The sequence below is a fragment of the Megalopta genalis genome, unplaced genomic scaffold (assembly GCF_051020955.1).
Source record: "Megalopta genalis isolate 19385.01 unplaced genomic scaffold, iyMegGena1_principal scaffold0025, whole genome shotgun sequence".
Classification (NCBI taxonomy): Eukaryota; Metazoa; Arthropoda; class Insecta; order Hymenoptera; family Halictidae; genus Megalopta; species Megalopta genalis.
In genome coordinates this window covers 1082889-1101628 of record NW_027476095.1, presented here as the reverse complement: position 1 = coordinate 1101628, position 18740 = coordinate 1082889, and the positions used below count along the sequence as shown (strand labels likewise).

Genomic DNA, 18740 nt, shown 5'->3' with positions numbered 1-18740 from the left:
TTAATTACAACTACTATTAATTAGAGCAAAATTTAATAACAATTGCAATCAATTAAAATGACAATTATATAAAATTACAATTAAGTACATATTCAATTAATTACATATACAAATAATTACATATGCAATTAGTAACAAATGTACCTAATTACAAATAAAATTAATTACAGCTACGATTAGATAGAGCTACCATTAAGTACACACACCGTTAATTACAGTTACCCTTAATTGCAACTACAATTCATTACAAATACAATCAATTGCATCTACAATGAATTACAACTACAATCAATTACAAATACAATCAATTACAAATACAATCAATTACAGCAGCAATCTGTTACAACTGCAATCAATTGCAACTACAATCAGTTGCAATTTACAATCAAGTACAACTACAATTAATTTGCAACCACAATTAATTGCACCAGCCGTGATTAATGGCAGCCGTATTTAATGGTAGCTGTAATTTATTGGTAGCTGTATTTAATGGTAGCTTTATCTAATGGTAGCTGTAATTAATTGTACCTGTAATTAATTTTATTTGTAATTAATTGTAGTTGTAATTTATTTGCAGCTGTAATTAATTGTAGCTGTAATTAAAGATAGCTGTAATTAATTGTATGTATAATTATGTGTATTTGTAATTAATTGTATATGTAGTCAATTTATATGTAATTAATTGTAGCTGCAATTAATTGTGGCTGCAATTATTTGTGGCTGCAATTATTTGTGGCTGCAATTAATTGTGGTTGTGGTTGTAGTTCTAGTTCTAGTTCTAGTTGAAATGGAAAATGGGAACAAAATTGTAATTAAAAATAACGTTCGTTTAGAATTCTATGTGTTTAGAATCCTAAGGCTTGATTTTTGACCAGACGTGACTTCGTAGTTATTGTTTGCACTCATAAGTTCCGTTTCGGTAATTACGGTCATCTTCACCAAAAACATACACAATAAGCAGGAAAGACTCCAAATCCCGACCCTTGGACTTTCTCCTGTCCATCGTAAATCCCTTGGAACGTGAAGTACACTCATGAACCCAGTGGAGTTGGCAAGAAGCACAACAGAAACGAAGCTCGCACGCCTCAAGACGAATCTTCCGCACAGGCTCTTGCCGGCCACTTTTGACGGCCATCAATTAAGGCTCTTGCTAGCCACTGTTCCCGACCGTCTTTCACGGATTCTGCAGGCCATCGTTGGCGTCCAATACACGAACGTGTTTTTGAACCTGCGAAATAACGACATGTTCGAAACATTGGTTCTTCAAGCCGGATACTAGATATCGTACACATTAACGACACGCTCGAAACAACCTTGATACTTCGCAACAAAGACACAATTTTTATCAGCAAAAATAGGAATCTCAAAATATTCAATTTAGAGAGCACGTACCAGTTACGATTATTATCATATTAATTTCAAAATTACTTAGTTATGATTAGTAAACTTGATATAAATAAGTTTTATACTATTGTAAATATTAATTCAACCTATTGTTGTAACTTTTCAATTAATTTCATTTATAAAAAACAGTTTATTATAAATCTTCAAAGCGTCAACATAAGTATCTCTAAAAGTCCAATTTATTTAATTGATATAATAGTTTCAGTTCAAAATATTTGAATTAGAAAAATTAAATTAATTTATACGTGTGAATTTAAATATCAAAGTGAATTAATTTAATTAGACAGAAAACGATATAAATGCTTGTTCTATTGTCACACCTGATTTGTGTCCCTAGTACAGCAATATTTCAGGTTTTCCATGATTTTTCTACGTCCGTTAGTTTTTGCAAGCATCCCCACCATTTCACTGCGCATACAATCCACGACGAATCCTGTCTTAACATTGAATCATCAGCCAATCACCTATTCTCGCTAATGTAGCGCGCTGCGACCTAACTGTTGCTTATTTTCGCCCTCTTACGGTAGATGATGAAAACAAACGCAGCTGTTCTTGTGTTCGAAGTCCCAAATGCGTATTTAGAAATAATGTGGCGCACGAGTGCATCCAGTGTTAAGTTATACTTCAGTAACGAAAGGACAAAATGGTAGATATGAAAAGTAATGTGAGTTTCGCGTGTCAGTGTTGTCTGCAGCCGCTGCGGTTAGACCCAAAAATCTATCATCATAAAAAACATACGGCAACGGAGCTTTTAAGTAAGTAATTTCTATTTTGAACTACATGCATGACCTTGTAAGCGATTTTACGCTTTATACGCCATTCTCTTTAATGTACAGTAACATTTTCAGCTTCGATTGTGATAATAAATACTGATTAACAAACTAAATCATTATTTCACTTTTATTTTTATTTTTCCTGCTGCATTATAATTTTTTTATTATTTTATAATGCTACCAACAGAACATGAATTGATAATCAATATCAATAAATAATGGGACTATTAATAGAAATACAATATATGACTTTGTTAACAGATCCCATACAGCAAGTTGTGGGAGAGCTGGAACCTCAAAGTGGAAGTATGGAATATCTTGTTCCTCCATTTAAATTAACAGAATCTACGAATGGAACTAATGGGTTCATGTTAGTTGGTGATTGTGGGGAAATAGAAAGTCTCAGTCATCATTTGAAGGTACTTGGAGTTCATGTAACTTACTTGAAAGATAGTAATGTAATGTTTATTTCTTTCAGATACAAGAAAATCAATGCGATATTATTAGTAGCAGCAACTCTGCTGATTACCCACTCTGCAATAATTGCACCGATAGTCTCTTATTACTATTGGATCAACAGTTAAGGATGACAGAAGGAGAATGTTCAGATTATAATGAATATCTAAAGAAATTAGAAATAGAACAACAGCAACAGAGCCATCAGGATATTGAGATGGAGACACTTACAAAAGAACTTCAAGATGTTTGGTTAGCGGAAAAGAAAATGATTAATGAATTAGAAGCATTGATGAAAGAGGAAATGGCAACCAGAAATGCAATAGTTCAACAAGAAAGAGATAATGAAAGATTGCATAGTGAAGAACAAAGATATTATAGGAAATATTCAAGATACAAATATGATCTCATATTGGCTGAAGATGAATGTCACAGGTAATTATTACAATATAGTTGATTTGATTACAATTTCTTCCTATTAACATTACCAATTTGTTTAGGCTGGAATGTCAACTAACCTATGCAACATCTCAGCTAGAGAAACTGAAGAGAACAAATGTATTCAATGCTACATTTCATATTTGGCACTTGGAACATTTTGGAACAATAAATTCCTTCCGTTTAGGCAGATTGCCAAGTGCATCGGTTGATTGGAGCGAAATAAATGCTGCCTGGGGGCAGACAACGTTATTATTATCAGCACTAGCTCGTAAGATGAATTTCACGTTCAAACGTTTTCGTTTGGTGCCATTTGGTAATCACAGTTACATTGAAACATTGGACCAGCAGAGAGCATTACCTTTGTATGGAAGTGGAGGTTTCAAGTTTGTGTGGGACATGCAGTTTGATACAGCAATGGTGGCTTTTCTAGATTGTTTACAACAATTTAAGGAACAAGTAGAGAAAAGTGACAGTGGATTCTGTCTGCCCTACAGAATGAAACGTGGAAAAATAGAAGATTCTGCAACAAAAATCTCTTACTCTATCAAGTACGATTAATTACATATAAAATACGACTACTCTTAGTTAAAATTCTTTTAATATCCATTTCACGTATTTTGTTTCAGAATACAATTCAATTCAGAGGAACAATGGACCAAAGCTCTAAAATTTCTTTTAACAAATTTGAAATGGGGTCTTGTTTGGATTATTTCGCAGTTCACAAACGATGATACTGAGCATTAGCTTAATATCTCTTTAATAAAGGATATATATTTTATTTACTATACTTCATTAGTACTTATTCCAAACAATGTTTAGCGGAATTAGAGCGTGTGTTAAGAGCAGTGCTCAAAAGTTTGTTAAAGAGAAACCAGGTAACACCATAGAGAAAACTTTGAGGACTTTGAACTTCCTTGAAATTTATGTATTGTTCTAATTTAGGGATACTCATTTCCACTATTTCAATTAATTCACCTGCAGAAGCAATGCCCCCTCCTTCAATTTAACAAATTGCATTATAGGATGAGAAACTTGAGAAGTCTCTTTTCATGTATTTTATTCAGCACTATAAATTTAATATTTCGTACCATAGTCATTGCAACGTATTTAAAATCATTCTAGAATCAAGCTATGTATACTTAAATTATATTTATACCTAACACTAAGCTTATCAGGATGAGTGCGCATTTCGTCTGTGACTTCTACATAAAAAAGTGTGTTTTTATACAGTGAAGAAGTCGTGCATCTGTAACAAATTTTAGTATGAAAAATCTGAGAAATGTAATTATATTGCATCACATGCGGAACCATAACATTAACACATCCAAAAGTATTAATAAGTTTAATGGTCTCTGCCGGTGCTTCGTAACCGCATTCTTCCTTGAGTTCGTCTCTTGCAATCTCGACTAAAGACTTATCCTTGTCCATGATGCCAGTGCAGTTTTCCAAGGTCAGGCCTAATTTGGGCGAATATTTCTCAAGGTCAACCTGTTATTTATTTCTCAAGCCCACCTGTTTCCGAAAGAGTCGTATAGAAATGCGTTGGACGGAATTGCCTGACGAACACAAGTTTTTTCCTACTAGTATTGAAAATCAGTATATTTACGCCGTCGTGGACCCTGGCCATATCCCAGTCCCTCTGCTCGCCACCTTGCTGATAATAAATTCGAACGGACATTAAGGCGGCGGAAAAACGCACACTATGATGACCCACACATAGAAGAAAAACCATATACGTATATTAGTTTGCAGAGGTTTACATCCACTAAAACTGACGCTTTAATATCGAAGTGTGCAGTTCGCAAGTGGAAAATTGAGATTCCCAAAAGACTAAACTCGGGGGCTTCGGTTGTAGAAATATCCGTTTTGCAGTTATTGAGGAGATATTTGCAATATTCGGCCAGAGTGGTGTCAATCTCACTAGCATGACGTCACAAGATGGCCGCCGCTAACAGTTTTTCGTAAATATCAAGAGATTTAGAGCTCGAATCGAAAATTCACAACCGAAGCAACCGAGATAATGCATGCACAAAGGCAGTGGAGTGTATTTTCAGTTGATTACTTAGTTAATTAAGATATACGGATAGTGTATCTGAAACACCACCTCGAGGTTCCGACATCTTTCACTACTAGCGCCACAGTTCTCTTCCAACCAAAAAGATGCACCACAGACGAGCTTGTCGATGACCATAATTAGTTACAGTCGATAATACAGATCGACAAGTTACATAGTTTTATATATCCATTCAAAATATTTCGGACTAGGGAAAGGTGGCATGCGGGGCAGTTTCCATACTCGTGAGCGGCGCAGCAGTTACAGCAGCAACGCTCGTCGAATATTGTAAATATCTTAAGTATAATAAAAAAAATGGTCATTTCTACAACCGAAGAAACTCAGCTTAGACTTTTCGAAATCAAAATATCCAACTCCCGAACTGCTTGAATATTGGCACGTCCCTCTTACTTGATATGAACAGTTGTCACGAAGATATTTTGCCACGCACTAGGTTTCTACACCAGGGGAAGGTGGCATGCGGGGCAGACTCTGACTTGTGAGCGTCATTTGTCATAATATTCGTCACACCAAAAAGGGTATATAAGCAGGCGATATTCAGTCGCCGGACTCTTAGTTGAATGTGGTCGCTAACTACAATTAATTAGAAATACGATTAATTGCATCTACCATTAATTACAGTAACCTTTAATTACTGCTACCATTAATTACAGCTGCCATTAATTACAGCTACTATTAATTATTGCTACAATTAATTACAGCGACCATTAATTACTGCTATCATTAATTACAACTACCATTAATTGCAGTTAAGATTAATTACTGCTACCAGTAATTATTGTTACCATTAAATACAACTACCATTATATATATATATATATATATATATATATATATATATATATATATATATATATATATATATATATATATATATATATAATTACAACTACTATTAATTACAGCTACCTTTGATTACAGCTACAATTCTCTCTCTCATTACTGCTAACATTAATTACTGCTACCTTTAGTTATAGCTACCATTAATTACACCTACAATTAAGTACAACTACAACTTATTACAGTTACATTTAATTGCAACTACCATTAATGACTGCTACCTTTAATTACATCTACAATTAATTGCTGTTGCCATTAATTGCAGCTACCATTAATTACAGTTACCTTTAATTACAGCTACCTTCATTACGACCACAATTAATTACAACTACAATCAATTACAAATACAATTAATTACAGCTACCCATAATTGTTGCATCCATTAAATACAGCTACCATTAATTACAACAAACATTAATTGCAGCTACCGTTAATTACAGCTACCGATAATTACAGCTACAATTAATTGTGGCTACAATTAATTACGGCTAAAATTAATTATGGCTACAATTAATTACTGCTACAATTAATTACAACTACTATTAATTAGAGCAAAATTTAATAACAATTGCAATCAATTAAAATGACAATTATATAAAATTACAATTAAGTACATATTCAATTAATTACATATACAAATAATTACATATGCAATTAGTAACAAATGTACCTAATTACAAATAAAATTAATTACAGCTACGATTAGATAGAGCTACCATTAAGTACACACACCGTTAATTACAGTTACCCTTAATTGCAACTACAATTCATTACAAATACAATCAATTGCATCTACAATGAATTACAACTACAATCAATTACAAATACAATCAATTACAAATACAATCAATTACAGCAGCAATCTGTTACAACTGCAATCAATTGCAACTACAATCAGTTGCAATTTACAATCAAGTACAACTACAATTAATTTGCAACCACAATTAATTGCACCAGCCGTGATTAATGGCAGCCGTATTTAATGGTAGCTGTAATTTATTGGTAGCTGTATTTAATGGTAGCTTTATCTAATGGTAGCTGTAATTAATTGTACCTGTAATTAATTTTATTTGTAATTAATTGTAGTTGTAATTTATTTGCAGCTGTAATTAATTGTAGCTGTAATTAAAGATAGCTGTAATTAATTGTATGTATAATTATGTGTATTTGTAATTAATTGTATATGTAGTCAATTTATATGTAATTAATTGTAGCTGCAATTAATTGTGGCTGCAATTATTTGTGGCTGCAATTATTTGTGGCTGCAATTAATTGTGGTTGTGGTTGTAGTTCTAGTTCTAGTTCTAGTTGAAATGGAAAATGGGAACAAAATTGTAATTAAAAATAACGTTCGTTTAGAATTCTATGTGTTTAGAATCCTAAGGCTTGATTTTTGACCAGACGTGACTTCGTAGTTATTGTTTGCACTCATAAGTTCCGTTTCGGTAATTACGGTCATCTTCACCAAAAACATACACAATAAGCAGGAAAGACTCCAAATCCCGACCCTTGGACTTTCTCCTGTCCATCGTAAATCCCTTGGAACGTGAAGTACACTCATGAACCCAGTGGAGTTGGCAAGAAGCACAACAGAAACGAAGCTCGCACGCCTCAAGACGAATCTTCCGCACAGGCTCTTGCCGGCCACTTTTGACGGCCATCAATTAAGGCTCTTGCTAGCCACTGTTCCCGACCGTCTTTCACGGATTCTGCAGGCCATCGTTGGCGTCCAATACACGAACGTGTTTTTGAACCTGCGAAATAACGACATGTTCGAAACATTGGTTCTTCAAGCCGGATACTAGATATCGTACACATTAACGACACGCTCGAAACAACCTTGATACTTCGCAACAAAGACACAATTTTTATCAGCAAAAATAGGAATCTCAAAATATTCAATTTAGAGAGCACGTACCAGTTACGATTATTATCATATTAATTTCAAAATTACTTAGTTATGATTAGTAAACTTGATATAAATAAGTTTTATACTATTGTAAATATTAATTCAACCTATTGTTGTAACTTTTCAATTAATTTCATTTATAAAAAACAGTTTATTATAAATCTTCAAAGCGTCAACATAAGTATCTCTAAAAGTCCAATTTATTTAATTGATATAATAGTTTCAGTTCAAAATATTTGAATTAGAAAAATTAAATTAATTTATACGTGTGAATTTAAATATCAAAGTGAATTAATTTAATTAGACAGAAAACGATATAAATGCTTGTTCTATTGTCACACCTGATTTGTGTCCCTAGTACAGCAATATTTCAGGTTTTCCATGATTTTTCTACGTCCGTTAGTTTTTGCAAGCATCCCCACCATTTCACTGCGCATACAATCCACGACGAATCCTGTCTTAACATTGAATCATCAGCCAATCACCTATTCTCGCTAATGTAGCGCGCTGCGACCTAACTGTTGCTTATTTTCGCCCTCTTACGGTAGATGATGAAAACAAACGCAGCTGTTCTTGTGTTCGAAGTCCCAAATGCGTATTTAGAAATAATGTGGCGCACGAGTGCATCCAGTGTTAAGTTATACTTCAGTAACGAAAGGACAAAATGGTAGATATGAAAAGTAATGTGAGTTTCGCGTGTCAGTGTTGTCTGCAGCCGCTGCGGTTAGACCCAAAAATCTATCATCATAAAAAACATACGGCAACGGAGCTTTTAAGTAAGTAATTTCTATTTTGAACTACATGCATGACCTTGTAAGCGATTTTACGCTTTATACGCCATTCTCTTTAATGTACAGTAACATTTTCAGCTTCGATTGTGATAATAAATACTGATTAACAAACTAAATCATTATTTCACTTTTATTTTTATTTTTCCTGCTGCATTATAATTTTTTTATTATTTTATAATGCTACCAACAGAACATGAATTGATAATCAATATCAATAAATAATGGGACTATTAATAGAAATACAATATATGACTTTGTTAACAGATCCCATACAGCAAGTTGTGGGAGAGCTGGAACCTCAAAGTGGAAGTATGGAATATCTTGTTCCTCCATTTAAATTAACAGAATCTACGAATGGAACTAATGGGTTCATGTTAGTTGGTGATTGTGGGGAAATAGAAAGTCTCAGTCATCATTTGAAGGTACTTGGAGTTCATGTAACTTACTTGAAAGATAGTAATGTAATGTTTATTTCTTTCAGATACAAGAAAATCAATGCGATATTATTAGTAGCAGCAACTCTGCTGATTACCCACTCTGCAATAATTGCACCGATAGTCTCTTATTACTATTGGATCAACAGTTAAGGATGACAGAAGGAGAATGTTCAGATTATAATGAATATCTAAAGAAATTAGAAATAGAACAACAGCAACAGAGCCATCAGGATATTGAGATGGAGACACTTACAAAAGAACTTCAAGATGTTTGGTTAGCGGAAAAGAAAATGATTAATGAATTAGAAGCATTGATGAAAGAGGAAATGGCAACCAGAAATGCAATAGTTCAACAAGAAAGAGATAATGAAAGATTGCATAGTGAAGAACAAAGATATTATAGGAAATATTCAAGATACAAATATGATCTCATATTGGCTGAAGATGAATGTCACAGGTAATTATTACAATATAGTTGATTTGATTACAATTTCTTCCTATTAACATTACCAATTTGTTTAGGCTGGAATGTCAACTAACCTATGCAACATCTCAGCTAGAGAAACTGAAGAGAACAAATGTATTCAATGCTACATTTCATATTTGGCACTTGGAACATTTTGGAACAATAAATTCCTTCCGTTTAGGCAGATTGCCAAGTGCATCGGTTGATTGGAGCGAAATAAATGCTGCCTGGGGGCAGACAACGTTATTATTATCAGCACTAGCTCGTAAGATGAATTTCACGTTCAAACGTTTTCGTTTGGTGCCATTTGGTAATCACAGTTACATTGAAACATTGGACCAGCAGAGAGCATTACCTTTGTATGGAAGTGGAGGTTTCAAGTTTGTGTGGGACATGCAGTTTGATACAGCAATGGTGGCTTTTCTAGATTGTTTACAACAATTTAAGGAACAAGTAGAGAAAAGTGACAGTGGATTCTGTCTGCCCTACAGAATGAAACGTGGAAAAATAGAAGATTCTGCAACAAAAATCTCTTACTCTATCAAGTACGATTAATTACATATAAAATACGACTACTCTTAGTTAAAATTCTTTTAATATCCATTTCACGTATTTTGTTTCAGAATACAATTCAATTCAGAGGAACAATGGACCAAAGCTCTAAAATTTCTTTTAACAAATTTGAAATGGGGTCTTGTTTGGATTATTTCGCAGTTCACAAACGATGATACTGAGCATTAGCTTAATATCTCTTTAATAAAGGATATATATTTTATTTACTATACTTCATTAGTACTTATTCCAAACAATGTTTAGCGGAATTAGAGCGTGTGTTAAGAGCAGTGCTCAAAAGTTTGTTAAAGAGAAACCAGGTAACACCATAGAGAAAACTTTGAGGACTTTGAACTTCCTTGAAATTTATGTATTGTTCTAATTTAGGGATACTCATTTCCACTATTTCAATTAATTCACCTGCAGAAGCAATGCCCCCTCCTTCAATTTAACAAATTGCATTATAGGATGAGAAACTTGAGAAGTCTCTTTTCATGTATTTTATTCAGCACTATAAATTTAATATTTCGTACCATAGTCATTGCAACGTATTTAAAATCATTCTAGAATCAAGCTATGTATACTTAAATTATATTTATACCTAACACTAAGCTTATCAGGATGAGTGCGCATTTCGTCTGTGACTTCTACATAAAAAAGTGTGTTTTTATACAGTGAAGAAGTCGTGCATCTGTAACAAATTTTAGTATGAAAAATCTGAGAAATGTAATTATATTGCATCACATGCGGAACCATAACATTAACACATCCAAAAGTATTAATAAGTTTAATGGTCTCTGCCGGTGCTTCGTAACCGCATTCTTCCTTGAGTTCGTCTCTTGCAATCTCGACTAAAGACTTATCCTTGTCCATGATGCCAGTGCAGTTTTCCAAGGTCAGGCCTAATTTGGGCGAATATTTCTCAAGGTCAACCTGTTATTTATTTCTCAAGCCCACCTGTTTCCGAAAGAGTCGTATAGAAATGCGTTGGACGGAATTGCCTGACGAACACAAGTTTTTTCCTACTAGTATTGAAAATCAGTATATTTACGCCGTCGTGGACCCTGGCCATATCCCAGTCCCTCTGCTCGCCACCTTGCTGATAATAAATTCGAACGGACATTAAGGCGGCGGAAAAACGCACACTATGATGACCCACACATAGAAGAAAAACCATATACGTATATTAGTTTGCAGAGGTTTACATCCACTAAAACTGACGCTTTAATATCGAAGTGTGCAGTTCGCAAGTGGAAAATTGAGATTCCCAAAAGACTAAACTCGGGGGCTTCGGTTGTAGAAATATCCGTTTTGCAGTTATTGAGGAGATATTTGCAATATTCGGCCAGAGTGGTGTCAATCTCACTAGCATGACGTCACAAGATGGCCGCCGCTAACAGTTTTTCGTAAATATCAAGAGATTTAGAGCTCGAATCGAAAATTCACAACCGAAGCAACCGAGATAATGCATGCACAAAGGCAGTGGAGTGTATTTTCAGTTGATTACTTAGTTAATTAAGATATACGGATAGTGTATCTGAAACACCACCTCGAGGTTCCGACATCTTTCACTACTAGCGCCACAGTTCTCTTCCAACCAAAAAGATGCACCACAGACGAGCTTGTCGATGACCATAATTAGTTACAGTCGATAATACAGATCGACAAGTTACATAGTTTTATATATCCATTCAAAATATTTCGGACTAGGGAAAGGTGGCATGCGGGGCAGTTTCCATACTCGTGAGCGGCGCAGCAGTTACAGCAGCAACGCTCGTCGAATATTGTAAATATCTTAAGTATAATAAAAAAAATGGTCATTTCTACAACCGAAGAAACTCAGCTTAGACTTTTCGAAATCAAAATATCCAACTCCCGAACTGCTTGAATATTGGCACGTCCCTCTTACTTGATATGAACAGTTGTCACGAAGATATTTTGCCACGCACTAGGTTTCTACACCAGGGGAAGGTGGCATGCGGGGCAGACTCTGACTTGTGAGCGTCATTTGTCATAATATTCGTCACACCAAAAAGGGTATATAAGCAGGCGATATTCAGTCGCCGGACTCTTAGTTGAATGTGGTCGCTAACTACAATTAATTAGAAATACGATTAATTGCATCTACCATTAATTACAGTAACCTTTAATTACTGCTACCATTAATTACAGCTGCCATTAATTACAGCTACTATTAATTATTGCTACAATTAATTACAGCGACCATTAATTACTGCTATCATTAATTACAACTACCATTAATTGCAGTTAAGATTAATTACTGCTACCAGTAATTATTGTTACCATTAAATACAACTACCATTATATATATATATATATATATATATATATATATATATATATATATATATATATATATATATATATATAATTACAACTACTATTAATTACAGCTACCTTTGATTACAGCTACAATTCTCTCTCTCATTACTGCTAACATTAATTACTGCTACCTTTAGTTATAGCTACCATTAATTACACCTACAATTAAGTACAACTACAACTTATTACAGTTACATTTAATTGCAACTACCATTAATGACTGCTACCTTTAATTACATCTACAATTAATTGCTGTTGCCATTAATTGCAGCTACCATTAATTACAGTTACCTTTAATTACAGCTACCTTCATTACGACCACAATTAATTACAACTACAATCAATTACAAATACAATTAATTACAGCTACCCATAATTGTTGCATCCATTAAATACAGCTACCATTAATTACAACAAACATTAATTGCAGCTACCGTTAATTACAGCTACCGATAATTACAGCTACAATTAATTGTGGCTACAATTAATTACGGCTAAAATTAATTATGGCTACAATTAATTACTGCTACAATTAATTACAACTACTATTAATTAGAGCAAAATTTAATAACAATTGCAATCAATTAAAATGACAATTATATAAAATTACAATTAAGTACATATTCAATTAATTACATATACAAATAATTACATATGCAATTAGTAACAAATGTACCTAATTACAAATAAAATTAATTACAGCTACGATTAGATAGAGCTACCATTAAGTACACACACCGTTAATTACAGTTACCCTTAATTGCAACTACAATTCATTACAAATACAATCAATTGCATCTACAATGAATTACAACTACAATCAATTACAAATACAATCAATTACAAATACAATCAATTACAGCAGCAATCTGTTACAACTGCAATCAATTGCAACTACAATCAGTTGCAATTTACAATCAAGTACAACTACAATTAATTTGCAACCACAATTAATTGCACCAGCCGTGATTAATGGCAGCCGTATTTAATGGTAGCTGTAATTTATTGGTAGCTGTATTTAATGGTAGCTTTATCTAATGGTAGCTGTAATTAATTGTACCTGTAATTAATTTTATTTGTAATTAATTGTAGTTGTAATTTATTTGCAGCTGTAATTAATTGTAGCTGTAATTAAAGATAGCTGTAATTAATTGTATGTATAATTATGTGTATTTGTAATTAATTGTATATGTAGTCAATTTATATGTAATTAATTGTAGCTGCAATTAATTGTGGCTGCAATTATTTGTGGCTGCAATTATTTGTGGCTGCAATTAATTGTGGTTGTGGTTGTAGTTCTAGTTCTAGTTCTAGTTGAAATGGAAAATGGGAACAAAATTGTAATTAAAAATAACGTTCGTTTAGAATTCTATGTGTTTAGAATCCTAAGGCTTGATTTTTGACCAGACGTGACTTCGTAGTTATTGTTTGCACTCATAAGTTCCGTTTCGGTAATTACGGTCATCTTCACCAAAAACATACACAATAAGCAGGAAAGACTCCAAATCCCGACCCTTGGACTTTCTCCTGTCCATCGTAAATCCCTTGGAACGTGAAGTACACTCATGAACCCAGTGGAGTTGGCAAGAAGCACAACAGAAACGAAGCTCGCACGCCTCAAGACGAATCTTCCGCACAGGCTCTTGCCGGCCACTTTTGACGGCCATCAATTAAGGCTCTTGCTAGCCACTGTTCCCGACCGTCTTTCACGGATTCTGCAGGCCATCGTTGGCGTCCAATACACGAACGTGTTTTTGAACCTGCGAAATAACGACATGTTCGAAACATTGGTTCTTCAAGCCGGATACTAGATATCGTACACATTAACGACACGCTCGAAACAACCTTGATACTTCGCAACAAAGACACAATTTTTATCAGCACAAATAGGAATCTCAAAATATTCAATTTAGAGAGCACGTACCAGTTACGATTATTATCATATTAATTTCAAAATTACTTAGTTATGATTAGTAAACTTGATATAAATAAGTTTTATACTATTGTAAATATTAATTCAACCTATTGTTGTAACTTTTCAATTAATTTCATTTATAAAAAACAGTTTATTATAAATCTTCAAAGCGTCAACATAAGTATCTCTAAAAGTCCAATTTATTTAATTGATATAATAGTTTCAGTTCAAAATATTTGAATTAGAAAAATTAAATTAATTTATACGTGTGAATTTAAATATCAAAGTGAATTAATTTAATTAGACAGAAAACGATATAAATGCTTGTTCTATTGTCACACCTGATTTGTGTCCCTAGTACAGCAATATTTCAGGTTTTCCATGATTTTTCTACGTCCGTTAGTTTTTGCAAGCATCCCCACCATTTCACTGCGCATACAATCCACGACGAATCCTGTCTTAACATTGAATCATCAGCCAATCACCTATTCTCGCTAATGTAGCGCGCTGCGACCTAACTGTTGCTTATTTTCGCCCTCTTACGGTAGATGATGAAAACAAACGCAGCTGTTCTTGTGTTCGAAGTCCCAAATGCGTATTTAGAAATAATGTGGCGCACGAGTGCATCCAGTGTTAAGTTATACTTCAGTAACGAAAGGACAAAATGGTAGATATGAAAAGTAATGTGAGTTTCGCGTGTCAGTGTTGTCTGCAGCCGCTGCGGTTAGACCCAAAAATCTATCATCATAAAAAACATACGGCAACGGAGCTTTTAAGTAAGTAATTTCTATTTTGAACTACATGCATGACCTTGTAAGCGATTTTACGCTTTATACGCCATTCTCTTTAATGTACAGTAACATTTTCAGCTTCGATTGTGATAATAAATACTGATTAACAAACTAAATCATTATTTCACTTTTATTTTTATTTTTCCTGCTGCATTATAATTTTTTTATTATTTTATAATGCTACCAACAGAACATGAATTGATAATCAATATCAATAAATAATGGGACTATTAATAGAAATACAATATATGACTTTGTTAACAGATCCCATACAGCAAGTTGTGGGAGAGCTGGAACCTCAAAGTGGAAGTATGGAATATCTTGTTCCTCCATTTAAATTAACAGAATCTACGAATGGAACTAATGGGTTCATGTTAGTTGGTGATTGTGGGGAAATAGAAAGTCTCAGTCATCATTTGAAGGTACTTGGAGTTCATGTAACTTACTTGAAAGATAGTAATGTAATGTTTATTTCTTTCAGATACAAGAAAATCAATGCGATATTATTAGTAGCAGCAACTCTGCTGATTACCCACTCTGCAATAATTGCACCGATAGTCTCTTATTACTATTGGATCAACAGTTAAGGATGACAGAAGGAGAATGTTCAGATTATAATGAATATCTAAAGAAATTAGAAATAGAACAACAGCAACAGAGCCATCAGGATATTGAGATGGAGACACTTACAAAAGAACTTCAAGATGTTTGGTTAGCGGAAAAGAAAATGATTAATGAATTAGAAGCATTGATGAAAGAGGAAATGGCAACCAGAAATGCAATAGTTCAACAAGAAAGAGATAATGAAAGATTGCATAGTGAAGAACAAAGATATTATAGGAAATATTCAAGATACAAATATGATCTCATATTGGCTGAAGATGAATGTCACAGGTAATTATTACAATATAGTTGATTTGATTACAATTTCTTCCTATTAACATTACCAATTTGTTTAGGCTGGAATGTCAACTAACCTATGCAACATCTCAGCTAGAGAAACTGAAGAGAACAAATGTATTCAATGCTACATTTCATATTTGGCACTTGGAACATTTTGGAACAATAAATTCCTTCCGTTTAGGCAGATTGCCAAGTGCATCGGTTGATTGGAGCGAAATAAATGCTGCCTGGGGGCAGACAACGTTATTATTATCAGCACTAGCTCGTAAGATGAATTTCACGTTCAAACGTTTTCGTTTGGTGCCATTTGGTAATCACAGTTACATTGAAACATTGGACCAGCAGAGAGCATTACCTTTGTATGGAAGTGGAGGTTTCAAGTTTGTGTGGGACATGCAGTTTGATACAGCAATGGTGGCTTTTCTAGATTGTTTACAACAATTTAAGGAACAAGTAGAGAAAAGTGACAGTGGATTCTGTCTGCCCTACAGAATGAAACGTGGAAAAATAGAAGATTCTGCAACAAAAATCTCTTACTCTATCAAGTACGATTAATTACATATAAAATACGACTACTCTTAGTTAAAATTCTTTTAATATCCATTTCACGTATTTTGTTTCAGAATACAATTCAATTCAGAGGAACAATGGACCAAAGCTCTAAAATTTCTTTTAACAAATTTGAAATGGGGTCTTGTTTGGATTATTTCGCAGTTCACAAACGATGATACTGAGCATTAGCTTAATATCTCTTTAATAAAGGATATATATTTTATTTACTATACTTCATTAGTACTTATTCCAAACAATGTTTAGCGGAATTAGAGCGTGTGTTAAGAGCAGTGCTCAAAAGTTTGTTAAAGAGAAACCAGGTAACACCATAGAGAAAACTTTGAGGACTTTGAACTTCCTTGAAATTTATGTATTGTTCTAATTTAGGGATACTCATTTCCACTATTTCAATTAATTCACCTGCAGAAGCAATGCCCCCTCCTTCAATTTAACAAATTGCATTATAGGATGAGAAACTTGAGAAGTCTCTTTTCATGTATTTTATTCAGCACTATAAATTTAATATTTCGTACCATAGTCATTGCAACGTATTTAAAATCATTCTAGAATCAAGCTATGTATACTTAAATTATATTTATACCTAACACTAAGCTTATCAGGATGAGTGCGCATTTCGTCTGTGACTTCTACATAAAAAAGTGTGTTTTTATACAGTGAAGAAGTCGTGCATCTGTAACAAATTTTAGTATGAAAAATCTGAGAAATGTAATTATATTGCATCACATGCGGAACCATAACATTAACACATCCAAAAGTATTAATAAGTTTAATGGTCTCTGCTGGTGCTTCGTAACCGCATTCTTCCTTGAGTTCGTCTCTTGCAATCTCGACTAAAGACTTATCCTTGTCCATGATGCCAGTGCAGTTTTCCAAGGTCAGGCCTAATTTGGGCGAATATTTCTCAAGGTCAACCTGTTATTTATTTCTCAAGCCCACCTGTTTCCGAAAGAGTCGTATAGAAATGCGTTGGACGGAATTGCCTGACGAACACAAGTTTTTTCCTACTAGTATTGAAAATCAGTATATTTACGCCGTCGTGGACCCTGGCCATATCCCAGTCCCTCTGCTCGCCACCTTGCTGATAATAAATTCGAACGGACATTAAGGCGGCGGAAAAACGCACACTATGATGACCCACACATAGAAGAAAAACCATATACGTATATTAGTTTGCAGAGGTTTACATCCACTAAAACTGACGCTTTAATATCGAAGTGTGCAGTTCGCAAGTGGAAAATTGAGATTCCCAAAAGACTAAACTCGGGGGCTTCGGTTGTAGAAATATCCGTTTTGCAGTTATTGAGGAGATATTTGCAATATTCGGCCAGAGTGGTGTCAATCTCACTAGCATGACGTCACAAGATGGCCGCCGCTAACAGTTTTTCGTAAATATCAAGAGATTTAGAGCTCGAATCGAAAATTCACAACCGAAGCAACCGAGATAATGCATGCACAAAGGCAGTGGAGTGTATTTTCAGTTGATTACTTAGTTAATTAAGATATACGGATAGTGTATCTGAAACACCACCTCGAGGTTCCGACATCTTTCACTACTAGCGCCACAGTTCTCTTCCAACCAAAAAGATGCACCACAGACGAGCTTGTCGATGACCATAATTAGTTACAGTCGATAATACAGATCGACAAGTTACATAGTTTTATATATCCATTCAAAATATTTCGGACTAGGGAAAGGTGGCATGCGGGGCAGTTTCCATACTCGTGAGCGGCGCAGCAGTTACAGCAGCAACGCTCGTCGAATATTGTAAATATCTTAAGTATAATAAAAAAAATGGTCATTTCTACAACCGAAGAAACTCAGCTTAGACTTTTCGAAATCAAAATATCCAACTCCCGAACTGCTTGAATATTGGCACGTCCCTCTTACTTGATATGAACAGTTGTCACGAAGATATTTTGCCACGCACTAGGTTTCTACACCAGGGGAAGGTGGCATGCGGGGCAGACTCTGACTTGTGAGCGTCATTTGTCATAATATTCGTCACACCAAAAAGGGTATATAAGCAGGCGATATTCAGTCGCCGGACTCTTAGTTGAATGTGGTCGCTCAG

At 34.2% G+C, this 18740-nt stretch overlaps 6 protein-coding genes across 6 annotated transcripts; 3 read left to right on the top strand and 3 right to left on the bottom strand.

The window, feature by feature from the left end:
• Positions 1–2000: 2000 nt before the first annotated feature.
• LOC143260916 (beclin-1-like protein) lies at positions 2001–3861 on the top strand. The gene is made up of 5 exons (XM_076527501.1): positions 2001–2159; positions 2439–2596; positions 2656–3068; positions 3134–3622; positions 3701–3861. Exons 1-5 carry the CDS (start codon positions 2048–2050, stop codon positions 3816–3818), a joined length of 1290 nt encoding a protein of 429 aa, XP_076383616.1. The 5' UTR covers positions 2001–2047; the 3' UTR covers positions 3819–3861.
• Positions 3862–4167: 306 nt separating this feature from the next.
• LOC143260917 (uridine diphosphate glucose pyrophosphatase NUDT14-like) lies at positions 4168–5183 on the bottom strand. Its single transcript, XM_076527502.1, is given in 2 exon segments — positions 4168–4580; positions 4582–5183. Coding segments are annotated over 2 exon segments (618 nt in total). The 5' UTR covers positions 4807–5183; the 3' UTR covers positions 4168–4187.
• A 3331-nt stretch (positions 5184–8514) lies between these two features.
• On the top strand, positions 8515–10375 carry LOC143260918 (beclin-1-like protein). Its single transcript, XM_076527503.1, has 5 exons — positions 8515–8673; positions 8953–9110; positions 9170–9582; positions 9648–10136; positions 10215–10375. The coding sequence occupies exons 1-5, from the start codon at positions 8562–8564 to the stop codon at positions 10330–10332; spliced, it is 1290 nt and encodes a 429-aa protein (XP_076383618.1). The 5' UTR covers positions 8515–8561; the 3' UTR covers positions 10333–10375.
• A 306-nt stretch (positions 10376–10681) lies between these two features.
• Positions 10682–11697, bottom strand: LOC117228232 (uridine diphosphate glucose pyrophosphatase NUDT14-like). Its single transcript, XM_076527504.1, is given in 2 exon segments — positions 10682–11094; positions 11096–11697. Coding segments are annotated over 2 exon segments (618 nt in total). The 5' UTR covers positions 11321–11697; the 3' UTR covers positions 10682–10701.
• A 3321-nt stretch (positions 11698–15018) lies between these two features.
• Positions 15019–16879, top strand: LOC117228207 (beclin-1-like protein). Its single transcript, XM_076527507.1, has 5 exons — positions 15019–15177; positions 15457–15614; positions 15674–16086; positions 16152–16640; positions 16719–16879. Exons 1-5 carry the CDS (start codon positions 15066–15068, stop codon positions 16834–16836), a joined length of 1290 nt encoding a protein of 429 aa, XP_076383622.1. The 5' UTR covers positions 15019–15065; the 3' UTR covers positions 16837–16879.
• Positions 16880–17185: 306 nt separating this feature from the next.
• LOC143260921 (uridine diphosphate glucose pyrophosphatase NUDT14-like) lies at positions 17186–18201 on the bottom strand. Its single transcript, XM_076527508.1, is given in 2 exon segments — positions 17186–17598; positions 17600–18201. Coding segments are annotated over 2 exon segments (618 nt in total). The 5' UTR covers positions 17825–18201; the 3' UTR covers positions 17186–17205.
• Between the last annotated feature and the right edge of the window lie 539 nt (positions 18202–18740).